The 16,250-nt window shown below is 45.6% G+C and overlaps 1 protein-coding gene across 2 annotated transcripts in view; it reads right to left on the bottom strand.

Moving 5' to 3' along the window:
* Positions 1–4,196: 4,196 nt before the first annotated feature.
* LOC109918498 (dual specificity protein phosphatase 8-like) overlaps positions 4,197–16,250 on the bottom strand; it is a 25,083-nt gene continuing 13,029 nt past the window's right edge. For both annotated transcript variants that reach the window (XM_020518432.2, XM_048607024.1), the window contains exons 3-5: positions 13,002–13,161; positions 12,094–12,217; positions 4,197–10,477 (exon numbers count right to left, since the gene is read on the bottom strand). In XM_020518432.2, the coding sequence (XP_020374021.2) occupies positions 9,322–10,477; positions 12,094–12,217; positions 13,002–13,161 (1,440 nt within the window). In that variant the 3' untranslated portion in view covers positions 4,197–9,321. The remainder of the gene's footprint in view (positions 10,478–12,093; positions 12,218–13,001; positions 13,162–16,250) is intronic.

Below are 16,250 nucleotides of genomic sequence, written 5' to 3'. Positions count from 1 at the left end.
GGAATGTGATTAGACTGAAATATTTATTTAAATACAATGTTGTCTAAGATGAAGACTTCAGGAGTTTTGTAGGCTAAAAGTTAACTCCTGAGCATAGTCATCGATAACGTCATCCTGATATAATGATGGTGACTCTAGAGAAGGTGTCACAATTTAGATTACACACTGTATGGTGACGGAAATAGTTAGCATACAATGGAAGTCTCTAGCTAGAACGATTGGCCTGGATGTTGCCAGCAGCAGTGGGAGCTGATACAGGACACCCAGCTGCTCACTCTTTACCACCGGGGTGGACATGTTCATTAGTCTCAGGGGAACGCTTCCATACGTAACATCTGCTATGAAAAGGCACTCTCCCACCACGCCCTCAATCTCGGAGATGGTGAAGTTGTCTCCTTGCAGCAGAATACCCAGGCCGGAGGAACAGCGATCGTTTACCCCGAGCGAAGCGAAGGCCCCTGGATCCATGAGTTCGACCATTTCCTGTCACTGCTGAGGTGCGATATCCCACACTCCTGCAGAAACAGGAGGCCCCCTTTGAAGCTGGCCAGCTAAGCCAGTGTGGAAATGCTTTGTGTAGCGGATTTAATACCACACATGTTAACACTGGCAATTTTAAAACGCGTTGAGAGTTTATAGAATTACCCATAGACCCAATGCCCATTCACCCGCGGTCTTGTCACTGAGGGAGTCCCTGTGTCCACGTGGTGTGCGCGGACTGTTGGACACTCTCTGCACTGAGTTAGCCACCCTGCTCCTCCCTGGGGGGATTGCCCTGATCCAGTGTCATCATGCCAAGTCCAAAGCCAGCAGGGGCCAGTTTGGAGCCTGACGGAGTAAGCGTTGTGCTCTGCTCCTGATTCGAAGCGGTGCGTTTCCCCCGAAGCTGTGGTGCACTGGTCACCTCTTGGTTCCCAGGTTGGGTTTCACTGGGCCCGTCCGGATGTCTGGTGTTTCTGGGTTGGGTGGGGAGTTTGGGTGCTTCTCCTCTCCTTCTCCCCACCCCGTGGTGCGCTCTGCCTCCTTTTTTTTGTGGTTGGCCATCTGCCCCACAGCTGCCCCTTTCCATTTTGCTTTGGGGGCCCGAGGTGCTTTACTTTTCCGGTTACTTCTCACCCATATCCATTTCCCTGTCTCCTTTGTTTCCTCGTCGTCCGTTAACCCCATCTCTGTTCAGTCAGAGTTTGGGTCGGTTGCTGTGCCTCCTTTTCCTCCTCTCCGGCCTGTCCCTCCTTCTGGGTCCCCCCTCATTTCCGTTTTCGTACTGTCCTTAGAGGGGTGTCCGTGACACCCGCTGCCACTTCCGGCCATCTGAGCGTGTGAGGTGCGTCCACCCACCCCTTTCCCCACCCTGCCCCCGTCTTGGATAGGCCTTGTATAGGTGACCCGCTATCCCACACACAAGTTGTAGCTCTGGGGCTCCTTGCAGTCCTTGGTCAGGTGCCCCTCCTGTTTGTAGTTCCTGCAGAGGGTCACTTTGCAGTCCACCGCCCTGCCCTCGAGCAGGTTCGGCACACTCTTAGCCTGCCCCACATTTGTCAGGTAGCCTCAGCTCCTTCTGATCGTGAAGCTGGAGGGCAGATGGAGCATGTTCCCACCTTCGGGGTCACCTTGACCTGCTGCTTGCTGGTCCAGATTCCAAAGGGGTCCACTATGTCGGTGCTGCCTCTTTCAAGTTATGCGCACCTTCCCAAGAAGGTCAGGATATCTGCCGCCGGGACGTGCGGGTTGTACATATGGATTGAAACAACCCGGCTCCTCTTGTGCAGTGTCAATGAACAATGGTGCAACAGACAGGGCAGAGAGGGGACCCCTCACCTCCTTCCTCTCAAATAGCTTCAGGAGCAGTTCACATTGCTTCACTCTCCTGAAGGTCATGTTCAAGTAACACGACCCCCCCATCTCTGGGGATATCCTACAGACAGAAAATATCTGCTGATTGGAACCCGCAGCAATCCTGGAGAACTGCCCTCATAAAGAAGGTCTGGTTGACCAGCGATCCTTCCTCCACAGTGACCCTGACTGTATTGCGGACCCCCTGGCCCGGGACATGGGCACTAGCAGAGGCCATAGCTCTGGTTGACTGGTCACTGAATTGGTGTTAGGCCGAAGCCAACATGAAGATCCACCAATTTCAGCTCAGCTCAATCGATGATCCTCCAAGTTCTGCTCACACCCACAATCCAGGGCTGATCTCCGAGGTCAGTTCTCAGCCCAGATTCATCCTGGGAGAATCACACCACCATTTGGCATTCTGGCCAGTGCTTACCCTATAAGATCCAATATGTTGGTCATGTAATGCAATGCTGGTTGCAGGATCTGGCTGTGTGCATTTCAGTTTACCATGGTTTCCACATTACGCAAAGGAACTACAATGTACAAGTAATTCATTGGTTGTGAAACACAATGTGTTTGTAAGTGGTGATTTAATCCATGCAAATTCTATTGTTTCAGTGAGACAAGTTTAATAGAATATGGGGAGGTGGATTAGTCAGAAAGGAACACACTTGTTATGTTTAATGGAAGCCTCCCAGTGCTAACATTGTGTGTTCTTATTACACAGTCTGAGCAAGATCATCAGTCACAATGAATTTGATTTTGACAAGTACCAATCTCTTTGTCCCTTTGTTTTTTGTTTAAGTAGCTGCAAATGATCTGCTGAACTTTAATTAGGAGGAAGGGAGTTATAACACAACAGGATCAAGTGACATCATGAAACCAGAGAATGTAGTTCCATCAGTTTGTGTTTCAATTTGAAACCAGGGGAACCTGAGGAAGACATAGTAGGAACTGCCGATGCTGGAGAATCTGAGATAACAAGGTGTAGAGCTGGATGAACACAGCAGGCCAAGCAGCACCAGAGGAGCAGGAAGGCTGACGTTTCCGGCCTAGACCCTTCTTCAGATTCCTGCTCCTCTGATGCTGCTTGGCCTGATGTGTTCATTCAGCTCTACACCTTGTTATCTCTGAACCTGAGGAAGGGTCACCGAACCCGAAACGTTAACTCTGATTTTTTTCTTCACAGATGCTGCCAGACCTGCTGAGCTTCCAGCAACTTCTGTTTTTGTCCTCTCATGTTTTCATGCTTTTAGATATATCGTTTGTGAAGAATTGTTCTGCTGACATTCAGGGAATGCCTATTGGATTTGTTTGTGCTGGGCATTTTTTAAAAAAATATCACCAATGGATTTACAATCAGAAAATGTTTTCCAACAACATGACTTGCGGTACATAAAGGCAGGTTAGACTCTCAAAGCAGGATCTTTTCCTTAGTGAGGTACCAAGATTTCTTTATAAAATAGCTCTTTCAAATAGCTGGAGACAGGTCAGCTTCTTCCTGAGCGATATGGAAGCCTTATATCACCCTGCTATCAGGTACAGCATCAAAAAACTAAAGATGGTCATGGCTGCAACTGTGGGAAATACAAATTTCAAAACTAAATAAACTCACTGACAAGGATTTAAATGATATCTGCTTGAATAAATGCATATTAAAAAGATGTGGAGTTGTCCACTCTGACTTTGGATGATTAAAAACTGCATAAAGTTTTTGAGTTCTGAAGAAGAGTCATATTGAACTTGAAACATACACTGTGTTTCTCCCTCCGCAGATGCTGCCAGATGTGTTCGGTTTCTCGAGCAATTTCTCTTTTTGTTTAAGTTTTATTATTATAGTCTTAGATTGGTACCTGAATAACATATTTAAGGATTATGGTATTGGTTCATTGCAACTGTTAAAATGTTGCATTGCAACTGTTGAAATTACAAGATAGGATTAAAGCATGAGTCTGAAAGAGATTTTCATCTTGTCTGGATGTAAAATAAGAACTAGAGGTATTGTATTCTAACACAATGCATCATTCTGTCACTCCCCACTCCCCACATTATTCTTGTCCTGCAATAGTGCCTGGATTTCCCACAAAGGTTATAAATACAATATCAGCCTCTAGATCCCAAAGATTATAAAGACTATATTATCCCCTAGATTCCAAAGGTTAAAATAATGACATTGGCCTCTAGATCTAAAAAGGGGAAAAATAGGATTGTGCGAACAAGAGAAAGCCCAACTTCTCAGCAAGCAGCTTAACCTTTCTGCTTCAAGCCATTGCCTATGAATAAGTCCCTGCAGACACAGTTAATTGGAGATTGGCATATTAGACATGAAAGAACACAAAGTTAAAATGTCTATCCATTTATTTATTACACCACTTTTCAAATACAAAAAAGCACCATGATACAGCATTCAATAAATAGAGCTACTAACAGAAATTGAAGTTTCTTCATTACACTCGGTAACAATATCAATACTTCACAATGTAAAAGACCAGCAAAATGATGCGTCAATCACATAGGATAAAGGCTACGATACACAACAAACAGACCGAAAAGAAAATCATAAAAAGCTTGTGTAGAAACAAGGTTGAGACAGAAAGGGACAACCAAAGGAAAGCATCAAATGTCATTATAATAAATATTTAATCTACATGATTTGTACTTCTGATTTGTATCTCTCGCCATAGCTTATTATGACAGGAAATTGAAATATAAAAGTCAAGCCAATGTGGTTGGAAGAAAACATTGCCAGGACACTGTATTCAAGGAAGTGGAGTGGGACAAGGAGGAGCAGGGGGAGTGAGAGAGGAATCAATTTAGGGTAAGGCTTTGAACTGAGGGCAGCAACAGATAAATCATAACTTTATCTCCCAAAAGCAAGAGGAATTTTTAATAATTTCTCAGCAACTCTATCATGGCAAATAATTTTACTGATGGGTATGATTAGCACTCCTTTTCAATAATACTTCTCACTCCCTTAAAAGAACAAGATAGCCAGGGTGAAAAGTATGGCATGTGGCTCTGTATTGGTGTTATGAAAGTCACTGAGGGCAACGGAGTGTTTTCATCTACAGTTCCAATATTGTGAGAGTTTTATGCCAGAACAGAACACATACAGGCCAGGGGTAAATAAATAAATACCAGACGGGTGGCAATTGCTTACAATCATTCTTAGGTTATTAGTGATAAAAGGCTGTGTTCTGCCTAGATTGGCAATAAGAATACACAGTCCTGAAAGGAGCTCCATTGGAAGAATATGGTTTCTCTTCTTATTTTCTGTAAATTGTCCTGAAACACTATCATGATGTGGGTCACCATGACAACAATAATATGTGGTTCCTTCCCCACCTTCCCTGCTGCAAGACACTATTTGTATAAATTTCATCATGAAGAGTGTTCAGGGGAACCTAATTGGCCACATTACAGAAATCCAATCTCATTCTACTTAATATGCCTCTTAACCATTTAACTTATTCATTTGCTTTTTCACAGGTTTATCTAATTCCTCTTAACCACTGTGACTGCCTCCTTCAATGTTCTTCTTGTGGCGATGAACTCAATGCTTCACTGAATCTCTAAGTGAAAATATCCTTCTAAGTTTCTCTCTTATCTTTTTCATAATGAAAATAATTACACCATATCAGCAATTAACTGATCAAATTCACTAGTTATTTCAAACTATTATTTTGAGTTTTCTGTCATTCTTTCAAAACAAAAGATAACTGTCCTTTAATGTCCTACATGCACAACTTTGAGACAATAGGGATGATTTGACCTAGAGGCTATTCAGTTCCAGGTACTCAGTAGAGGAAAGCTATGAAAAGAGGCCTATGTTACTTGCACCATTGTCCATTTCGCCCTGCCCAGGGATTTGTAGGTTTCTCTGTGCATTTCAGGGGACAGTGATGTAACAATATGTTCCAGCTCATTTTCCTTGTCCAGTCCCAAAGGATTCCCATTAGCAAGAGCTCTGAAAGATGGTAGCCTTGGGTCCTGCTCTGATTGGAATACAAAAACAGGAGTCAGCCATTCACCTTCTCAAGCGTGTTCCAACATTCAATTGGATCATGCCTGGCTTGTGCCACAACCCCACTTAGCTTCCAGTGAGGATCTGATAACGGAACATGAAGGAGCCGAGGAGAAGGTTAAAGAGCTTCTTTTTTCACCAAATATCCAAATATGCCTACAGTGCTGGATGCCTTCTAACTAGTGAGTGTGGACTCTCAGACCTACAGTGCTGGTCTCCCACCCTGATTCCAGGTCTGGGCTCCTGGTAAGGGAATGCCTGTATTTGGGGGAGTCCTGGGCCCTACAAACTGACCTGATCCTAGAATTACAGGATGGAGAGTCAGGGCATTTTTGGTGAGGCTTACATGAGATTTGAGATGCTTATTGTTAGCAGCATCCCAAATGAAGCAGAGGAAGGGGAAAGTGCAAAAATTAATCCCAAAAGCTGAATAGTTTAACAAACAACATAAAACCCAATGAAAGAAATGAACTTTGCTTCAGATCAGGCAGGATATCATTGAATTCTAGAACAGGTTTGAGGGTTGAATTGCCAACTCACATTTCTACTTGCCTTCAAAACCGAGAATAAATCAAACAGGAACAAAAAGGGGCATGGAAATCTATTTTTTAAAAATTTGCTTGGGTAGGTCCTATTATTTATGTTAAGTAAAAAAGAATATAATTGTAGAGGCACAAAGGTGGATAAAAGAAGGAACATTGCACTGTTTGGTCAACGGTGCCTATGAAATGTCAGGCTTCCATTTTTCTGCTAATGCCCTAACTTAATAATATAGATAAGCATGAGACTGTGAAGTTTTGCTATCACTGTTAACACCTTGACTGAACAAAAGATCTAAACTTCACAAGTGCCAGCTCAGGTTCCACAGTAAGTCCATTTACTCAACTACTGCAACACACTGCCATAAAACTCTTCTGACTCACTCAAATCCGATTACCTTATCTATGATTATTAATTGTAGATAACTTGCATTGGCTCTTGTTAGGATGAATACATCAACTGAAGAGATATTGAGAATTATTTTCTTTCATGGCGGCATCTCTCCTCCCTTGGATTATTTTACCACTTAGTGCAATTCAGATTGAGAGCTGAGCAGAGTGGGATTTGCACGTGGATCAGTCACCGCTCTGCAGTACCATATGTGCTGCCGTACCATTCCTTCCCCCTTTCTTAAATAAAACTTTCAATTAACTATTGCAGCAGTCAGCCAGCCAAATACTAACTTGAGGCTCATCATCTGCAACTGCATTGCCTCCGAGTGCAGGCAGTGTTATGGGATCTCTTTAAGACATCAGAACTGGCAACTGTAATTGTTGCAAAGAAAGGGCAGAGTCCATATCTCAGAATAGTCTAGGTCATGGGTTTGCCTGCGTCAGTGAATATGGAAATATATTTGAATTTTGTCATTTAGTTTTGATTTAGTTGGGGGTAAACTTGTCCAGTGAATCTGCCTGGTGGGTAATGGTAAGAGAAATTCAACCATGCTGGTGTTAAAGGTGGATTAAGATATATGACAATCCCGTGTCCTCACAATGATAAACCAAAATCTGGCAATCATTTTTGTCAATCTTTCAGGAGCTAACAGTTTGTCCTGGCACTGACATCACTTTAAATTTTACTGGGAAGGGGACAACAAGACGGGATATGAGTTAAAGGCAGACTCTGAACAGAGAAGGATCAGAGGCAACAACGCACGTTCAAAGAGAAGGACCACTGATGTGTTCTGAAGACAAGAGGGAGATGGTGAGGGAAGAAATTTCAGAGTATAAATTTCACCTTGGTTGTTGAGGAAATGGAACCAGTTTCAAAATAAAATATTACTGGAAATAAATAAAAGGCTGGGACCAGTAAAAAGTGATTGTATAGCTGTCGTGTAAATCTAATTGGTTCAATGAAGTGCTTAATTGAAGGAAACCTGCCTTCTTTACCCAGTTTCTAACTCCTACTGTCCTTCCTAGAAAATGTAGTTGGTTCTCAACTTGCCTCTGAAAAGGTCTCATAAGCCACTCGGCTCTATCAAAACCAGCAGTTCTTAGGAATGCGCAAGAGCCGCTGGTCTTGTCATTGATACCACCGTCATGAAAGCGAATTTAAAATGAAAACGGGGCTAGTTGACTTCTCAGAACAGCAAAACCAAAAATATAAATAACTTTGACTCTTTTGTTTTTTTTTTCGCAGCGAAGCCAGATTTAAAAATAAGATCACAAACAGTTAGTTCTTTCCTTGGAGTAAAGATTTCAATCCATCTGTGATGCAGTCACCAGGCATCTGACTAACATTGCTGGGCTAGAAGCAAATCACATTGTAAAAGCCGACAGCTTCTCCTGCAGCCAGGCTAGACCAGAAATGACATGTTCGTTTTGTGTTTGTGTTTACAATAAGCTGTTTTCCTGTCCAGACGCCAAGGTAGGTAGATTGGGGACAAGCAACGTGGCAGAGAGAGAAAAAAAGAATACAAAATGCAGCTCTCAAAAAAAAGGGATACCGCTGCTACTGGGAGGTCCCCAGCATGGATGTTCTAAAACGTGGTTACTGGCACATGCTGCTGTGCCATTAGTATACGTTTCTACCAGTGGACCATGCGCGACTGGCACTCAACAATTAAGCAGATCTCTCACTTACTCCTTTGCCCGAGAATCCCCACAAATCAATCCGTTTAAAAAACCTGAGACGATTTTTTCCCCCCCTTTCCGTCGTATTGTTGCAGCCCGAGTGCATTTCATCAAGGGGGTGTGGTGGTGGTGGTGGGGGTAGAAAAAGCCTTTTTTTTAATTATTATGTTTATTCAAACCTGAGGTATTTGCATCAAGCAGCCAGGATATCATTAAACTATTCAAAAACATTTAAATCAGCCATAATAATAGATACACCACTATTTACATTATATTAACGTCTGCATCCATTCGCAATCAGTTCATACAGATTATCTCATATAGAAGGTACTTTTCCAGCCTTTACTGTAGCAGTCTACATGTCAACTGGCTCAGTCACTGACAAGGAAGGGCAAAGTGCAATAAGTGGCCTTCTCAGGTAGCAGACCAGGGTTTGATGCGAGGACAAAGGAAACATTAAACAGGGGAAAAAAAAAATATATATATATAATTAATAAGATAAAACCAGACTTTCTGTGAGAGTATTGCTTGAAGTACTTAAATACCGTACTGTACAACTTCAAAACGGGGTGGCCAGTTCCCTCATCTTTCACCATTGCCAGAATGTGTGCGGAGAAAATAAATTAGCTTTTCTAAAAATGTTCGGGACAAAAGTCTCAAGTGAAGTGTCAGCCCACTTGCCGTATCAGAAGAGATACACTGCGCCCCCTCTCTTACTCACTCTCTCACACACACACACACACACACACGCGGAAAAAATAGACCAAGTCCGCCGTTCCGAATCGTCGGGCGATAAATAACCACAGTCCCTCCCTTTCACCCAGTGAAAACAGCCCGTTGCCAAAGGTGTCACGACACCTCGATGATCTCCATGCTGCCGGAAAAGCTGGACTGTTTGCCTATCTTGCCCAGGTCTTCCCTGGACCTGCTCTCTGACATGCCGTCCTCAAACTCCATCTGGCAGCTCCGCCTCTTGAACTGTTTCTCGATGGCCCCCTCCTCGTGCCAGCTCCGCCTCGTGTCCCTGGCCTCGGGCTGCTTCTCGCGCAGCCGCACCGCCCCGTACGGCTCGCGGCCGGCGCTCCCGGCCACGTGCCCGGGCTGCGAGTCCGCGCCGAAGTACCACGTCGGCGCGTTGACGCCGGGCGCCGCCGTGGCCGGGGAAGGGGCGGGCGCCGGCGCCAGTTCCGAGTGCTTGGCCCACCGGCTGATGGCGCTGCCGCCCAGGGGCAGCGGCTGGGCGCTCGGCGCGTTCAGCAGCAGCGCGTGCCTCAGGCTGCCCTCCGCGTCGCCGGCCTTGCGGATTGGGCAGGGGACGGCAGTCCGGGTCACGTTCAAGGTCAAGGGGTGGGGCGCCGGGCCGCAGGGGTTGGAGAGGCTGCCCGCGTGCTTCGGCTTACGCCTCTGCCGAGCTTTGGTTTCGGCACCGGCCTCTAACCCCGCCGGCTTCTCCGGGCTGTCCAGGCTCGGAGGGTGATGCTGCTGCTGCTCGACGCCGGGAGGGCCGGCCATTTTGACCTCGAGCTTGCAAAGCTTTGGGATGTCGTCGGAATCGATCGGCGTGGCGGCCTTGCTGGAATTGAAGCTGGCACTCGGCGAGTAGGAAGACTTGATGTCCAGCGAAAACGAGCGCTTGAGACGGTTGGTGTCCTGAATCCGCTCGCTCGACAGGTGCAACCCGTTGAGGCCCTGCTGCAGGCTGATGTGGGAGGCGTTCTTGCAGTCAGCCGCACCGCTCTCCGCGTCTCCGCACTGCTGGCTGGCGTCCTTCGCCGCGGGCTGCCCCGTTGCCTCGGGCGCACAGAAGGCCGGACGTGTCCTCTCCAAGATGCCCCTGCAGACGTCTGTCACCTCTCTGTCGATGTCCTCCTCCAGCCTGTCGGCCTGGGGCTTCAGGGAGCTCAGTGAGCGGACCTTCAGAAGCTTCAGGTTCTTCTCGTACTCCAGCAGCTGGCCCATGAAGTTGAAATTGGGAGAAATCGATGGCCGTCGGTCCTTGACAAACCTTTGGGAAGAACACAGAGAAGCTTAGCCGCCGCTCCCAGACCGGCATTTGCCCCACCACCCACAGCCTTCAGAACTGCCAACGACAATAAGCCACAAAGCTAACTGCTTAAACTTTTCCCTGCATTACATAGTTCACAGACATACGTGCAGGGAAGCATTTCAAAGTAGCTATTTCCCATCTCGCTCCCCGCAACTGAGGGTGATCTGACTGTTACTAAAAGCCCACAGCAGTGAGGTCAATTACAGAGGGCTTGCCTCCTCTCGGTTTTGGTATGTGCAAAGAGGTGGGTATTCTGTTCCCTACTAGTCTGGGGAAGGAGAATGAGATAACAAGGTGTAGAGCTGGATGAACACAGCAGGCCAAGCAGCATCAGAGGAGCAGGAAGGCTACCGTTTCGGGCCTAGATCTCTGGGGAAGGAGACTTGCAGCTTCAGGCAGCTGACCAGATACCTGTTTTAAAAAAAAACTACCCTCTGTTCCATTCAATATATTCCTTCTGGATAATGCGACCTGCACACTCAAGTGTAGAAAGGCAGTATCTTTGCACCCTCAAGGCCACCTGATTGTTAGATGCCAGTAAGCAGGTAGGATGCCCGCTGTTCTACAGTACAAATGCTGGGAAGGATTTTGTCCCTCCCTCGCTGGCTCATTGCCAACACAAAGGGTGAGTAACTTGTTCCTTCGCTGAGCCCCTGGCAAAATGCATTGCCGACTGAACTTTTGCCTCTTGTTCTCCCACAACAGCAAAGTAGGAAATGCTCAGCCAGGACTAACACTCACATGCATCAGTGTGAAGAACCAGCCTCAATTTTCACTCCCAGTCTGTGCTGCTGTAACTCACTTAATTTTGACACACAGGCATCGGAGCATTGCCAAGCTGATCTCTTACTGCGGGTAATTTTATTCTAGTGCTTTTGAGTAAAGTGGCTTCAATGAAAACAGAAATTGATAGAGCTGTTAAACAGATCTCTGTTTCACTAGAACATGATCAAACCCTTCCCTTCCTAGCTGTTTTTAAATTGCACTAAATCGATGCTTCCTACAGACAAGTATTGCACTAACAGCCACAGTCCAAAAGCAGATGTTGTGGATATGGGGTATTGTTGCAATTTACTATTGAATTGTAACAAAATGAGGAAAGCCCAAACACTGAAAGCCAAATCAACTCGAATATATCCCAACACAACATGGACACAGCTCAACTATGAGCCAGTGCCACTGATAACAGCCTCGGTACTAACAACACAAGTTCACCATTACCACAATGTGCCTGGCAGTGTCCCTCGCTCTCATAATATAATTGGTTATGCTCTGCCTCTTACTTTGTCAAGCTGTGTCATCTAAACCAGGCAATATGCAACGTGCAAGTCAGAAGACTAAGTTCCTATAGGAGAGTGATTGCCTTTCTTGGTGTCATGAATGGCTCGTAACTGAACAGCACTTTAATAGGTGGTGCTGTTTGGAATGAACTGAAAGGCTTCTCAAAAGCACTAAGACTGGGATGAGAGAAAGGGGAAAAGTACATTAAGAACGCAACACAGCAGAGATCAAAGTCACTCCCTTATCTACAACTCGGGCCCTGAAGTCTGCAGTGGAGGTCGCATATTATTTACCTGTAAGCATCATCTGAGGAGAGACCCATGGTCTTCATGATGTAGGCAATGGCAACAGTAGCTGATCGAGAGATCCCAGCCAAACAGTGGACAAGTACTCGACAGTTGGAGACTTTTGCTTTGTCTAGAGGGAAGCAGAGAACAGTTTGGGTAGAATGCATCCGTCACCCCTTAACATGCAGTATAGTATTCTACCCTTTACAATATGGTATAGCACAGGAACAGGCCCTTCGGCCCATCAAGCCTGCGCCAATTCCTTGTCCTTATTTAGACCCGCTACTTATTGCCCATGCGCTGTATCTTATCCCTAAAGTTGCCTCCCGTTCACCTGTTTATCAAGGTACGCCTTAAATGTTGCTAATGTGCCTGTTTCCACCACCTCCACTGGCAGTGCATCTGAGGCAAGTGGAATCAAAAACTCTCTGAATAGAGAGACACATCGTTTTATTATTCACTTTCTCTCATGGCACCATGAGAGAAGTCTTGGAACCAAAGAAAGGCAGTTAATTTTAAAAAAAAAATTATTTAGCCTGTTTTTCTAATCAACCCGTTCAGGGATGTTATTACACACATCTGGAGTGGGTAGGATTTGAACTTGGACCTCTCAGTCTAGGGGTAGGGACGCTACCTCGGCACCACAAGAGCCCAACCACCCACTATCCCACGAGAATCCAGAAAACAGCTGCCATAACACGGATTCGAGCAGAGTTTGCTGCAGCCACCATGCAATATTCTATTCTACTCAATCGTGGCACGACACAGCGCAAGAAGGGCAGCTATGTTGACGTGAATCAGCTGATTTCGTACAAAGAGGCCACCTTACTCCTCATGCTGGCATAGGCTGTACAAATTAGTGCCGTTCCCTCTATAGTACTTCAATGATGCTCAAGGCATGCCACATGTCTCACCTATAAAAACAACAGATTCATCCAACCAGGGTAAAAGTTTCTCACAGTAGTTGTCGTTGACTGGAATGCGCATGAAGTGACTCTCTGAGATGAAGTCAGGCTTGGGACAAGAGTTGCTGGCATTAAGAACGTATGTGATTCCATTCTGTACCATTAAGTCCTGGAACAGGAGAATGATTACAGATTAATCTACGCACACAAAACATATTTTCAAATCCCAGTTCTGAGCAATGACATTTTGCAGGCGACCATTAGAATGTCATGCAAGAGGACTTATAGCACAGTGGTAGTGTCCCTACTTCAGGGCCAGGAGCTACAGGTTCAAGACGTAGTGAGTTCATAACCACCTCAGGAATACGTCCTGAGCACCGGTGGAAACCCAGCAGACACAGAGAGAATGTGCAAACCTCGCACAGATGGTTGCCCAAGTGTCCCTGGCGCTGTGAGGCAGCGGTGCTAACCACTGAGCCACCATGCCACTGATTGTATCCGTGATACTGCTCTGCCTCACACGCATTCACAGACGTCACTAACAGTTCAAATACAGGGTTTACGAAGACTTTCTTTCAAACACAGAGAAGTGTGAGGCTGTGGTATATCCAGCCACAGAACAGCTGAAACAGATAAGGGAGTCTTAATACATCCGTGAGGAGGAGGAAAGGACGAGAGGGACAGAGGATGGGTGGCAGGATAGATAGATAATTAGTGCGTGCAGTCTACCAGCAAAAGTTATGGCAGCAGGGAGAAAGTAGGTAAATTCAGCAAATGAAAACCAGACATCTGCTGTGCTTTTTGTGATTGTGAACATGGCAGTGTGACTATCATTGAAACCAGCCTGTTTTTAAAAGCTGGAGACACCCACTCTGCTCTATTGCAAACCCACTGAGTAACAATTCCTCTGGGTCAGAGGATGATGTGATTTTCTGAAAGCCCATTAAAGCAAAATCACCATTGATAGTTCTCATTGCCAGATCTAATGAAACCTTTCCAATCCCAAAATGCTTTCTTTCCCTTTGTATTTGCTTAACTGGTTTGCTCTCTCTCTCAATTCTTTGCCCCGATCTCTAGCATTCATAGATTTTGTTGAGAATTAGATGCCATTTTTGATTTTGCAACACATTTGTTCTCTCCTTGTCTTTCTCTTTGCTAAACCTCCCTACAGCATGCACCATTGCTTACCCCTAAACTCGGTTAACTCTATTTATACAAGTGAACATTAAGTGACCTTGATCTATAAACCAACATGCAATAAAATCCTCTCTCTCCTTTGGTTGCCAACTATCCCAGATTTCGTTGGAGTCTCTGGGAATTAAGGGTTAGTTTCCTGGTCACAGCTGCACACAACCTGAGAGAATGTTCATAGGGTGTTAAAGAAAAGAGTGTGTCTGTGTCTTTTTCATTTATTGGAAGCTTTTACAGCACGAGAAAAGACCCTCTGGCCCACTGTGTCCATGCTGGCCATCAAGCGTCTATCTATTCTAATCCCATTTTTTGGCACTGGCCTATAGCCTTGGATGCTATGGTGCTTCAAGTGTTTATTTAAATAGTTCTCAAAGGTCTTGAGGGTTCCTGGTCCTTTTAGGCATTGAGTTCCAGAAAATTTCCCCCATCTCCCCTAACTCCTTACCTCAAAAATGAGCCCCTCTCATAAAAAAGATGAAGGATGAGACAGCATAGATTTAAAGTGATGAGCAAAGGAAACAAGGGTGAGGTGAGAGAAAACTTTTTTTTCACAGTGAGTTGTTACAGTGTGGACTGTACTGCCTGGAAATGTGAAGGAAAACATTTTTCACCCAGAGGGCTGTGGGAATCTGGAAGATCTGGAAGAGGCAAAAAAGACATTTAAGGAGCACTTCAATGTGCAGGGATGGCATGGTGACTCAGTGGTTAGCACTGCTGCCTCACAACACAAGGGACCAAGGTTCGATTCCACCCTTGGGTGACAGTCTGTGTGGGTTTCCTCTGGGCACTCTGGTTTCCTCCCACAGTCCAGAGATGTGCAGGTTAGGTAGACTGGCCATGCTAAATTGCCTCAAAGCGTCCAGGATATGTAGGCTAGGTGGGTTAGCCATGGAAGATGTAGGGTGGGAGGGTCAACATGGACTTGTTGGGCTGAATGGCCTGTTTCCACACAGTGGGGATTCTACAGTTTGCGATGCCAAAGCACACAAGGCTCTGGGCCAAGTGCTGGTAAATGGGATTAGAATAGTTAGATGTTGTCTTTGACCACCACAGACATGATAGGCCAAAGGGCCCTTTTCTATGCCACATCTCTGACTCTGGTGGAAGGAGCTTCAACTGGAGCATTGAAGGAGCCATTGGATATGGGGAAAGGATAGGAGATTGACACTAGGTAATAGAACGGGTATGGTCAGAATGACCTGAATGGCCTCCTTTTGGTCCATAATTCTGTGCCCCTGGGTTACTGACCCCTCTAGTGAGGCGAAAGGATTCTCTTTATCTGCCTTATCTATCCCCCCCTCCCCACATAACTCTGTCCAATTCAATCAGACCCCACTTCAGTATTCAGTTATTGGACAAGGATTATAAATGAAAGGCTGTTTTACTGGGTGGGAGGATGTGTGATAAAACCTCAATGAACTGTCCAACCACAGCTGGTGACTCAACTCTCCCCCGTACTGGGAGGAAAGTATCAGAGATAGTAGGAACTGCAGATGCTGGAGAATCTGAGCTAACAAGGTGTAGAGCTGGATGAACACAGCAGGCCAAGCAGCATCAGAGGAGCAGGAAGGCTGACGTTTCGGGCCTAGACCCTTCTGGGAGGAAAGTACTTGGCTTCACTTTCTGGACAATTAAACGGCGGTGGAAATCACAGGGGCAAACTCACAGCTGACATTTCCATACAAATGTGAGAAGTGGCTAGCCTTTAACTGCTGATATCGCGTGCTTTTTTTTCCCCCACACTCTGTGGGTGTACGTGAGCAGAAAAACAATTCCCAGCATAAACTGCAAGGTGTGAAAGCCTTTAATGGTCATTACAGGATTCCACACAAAAGAATTAATGACCAGATACAGGCTAAGTGATGGCCATAATTATTGAGCAGTTAAAGTAATTTCCAATTATACAAAAGGAAGACAAATCACAGTGTAGGGTTAAAATCGAATCAGAGATAGTAGGAACTGCAGATGCTGGAGAATCCGAGACAACAAGGTGCAGGGCTGGATGAACACAGCAGGCCAAGCAGCATCATAGGAGCAGAGAGGCTGACGTTTCGGGCCTAGACCCTT

The sequence above is a fragment of the Rhincodon typus genome, chromosome 17, assembly GCF_021869965.1.
Source record: "Rhincodon typus isolate 14 chromosome 17, sRhiTyp1.1, whole genome shotgun sequence".
Classification (NCBI taxonomy): Eukaryota; Metazoa; Chordata; class Chondrichthyes; order Orectolobiformes; family Rhincodontidae; genus Rhincodon; species Rhincodon typus.
This window is presented reverse-complemented; position numbering and strand designations above follow the sequence as displayed.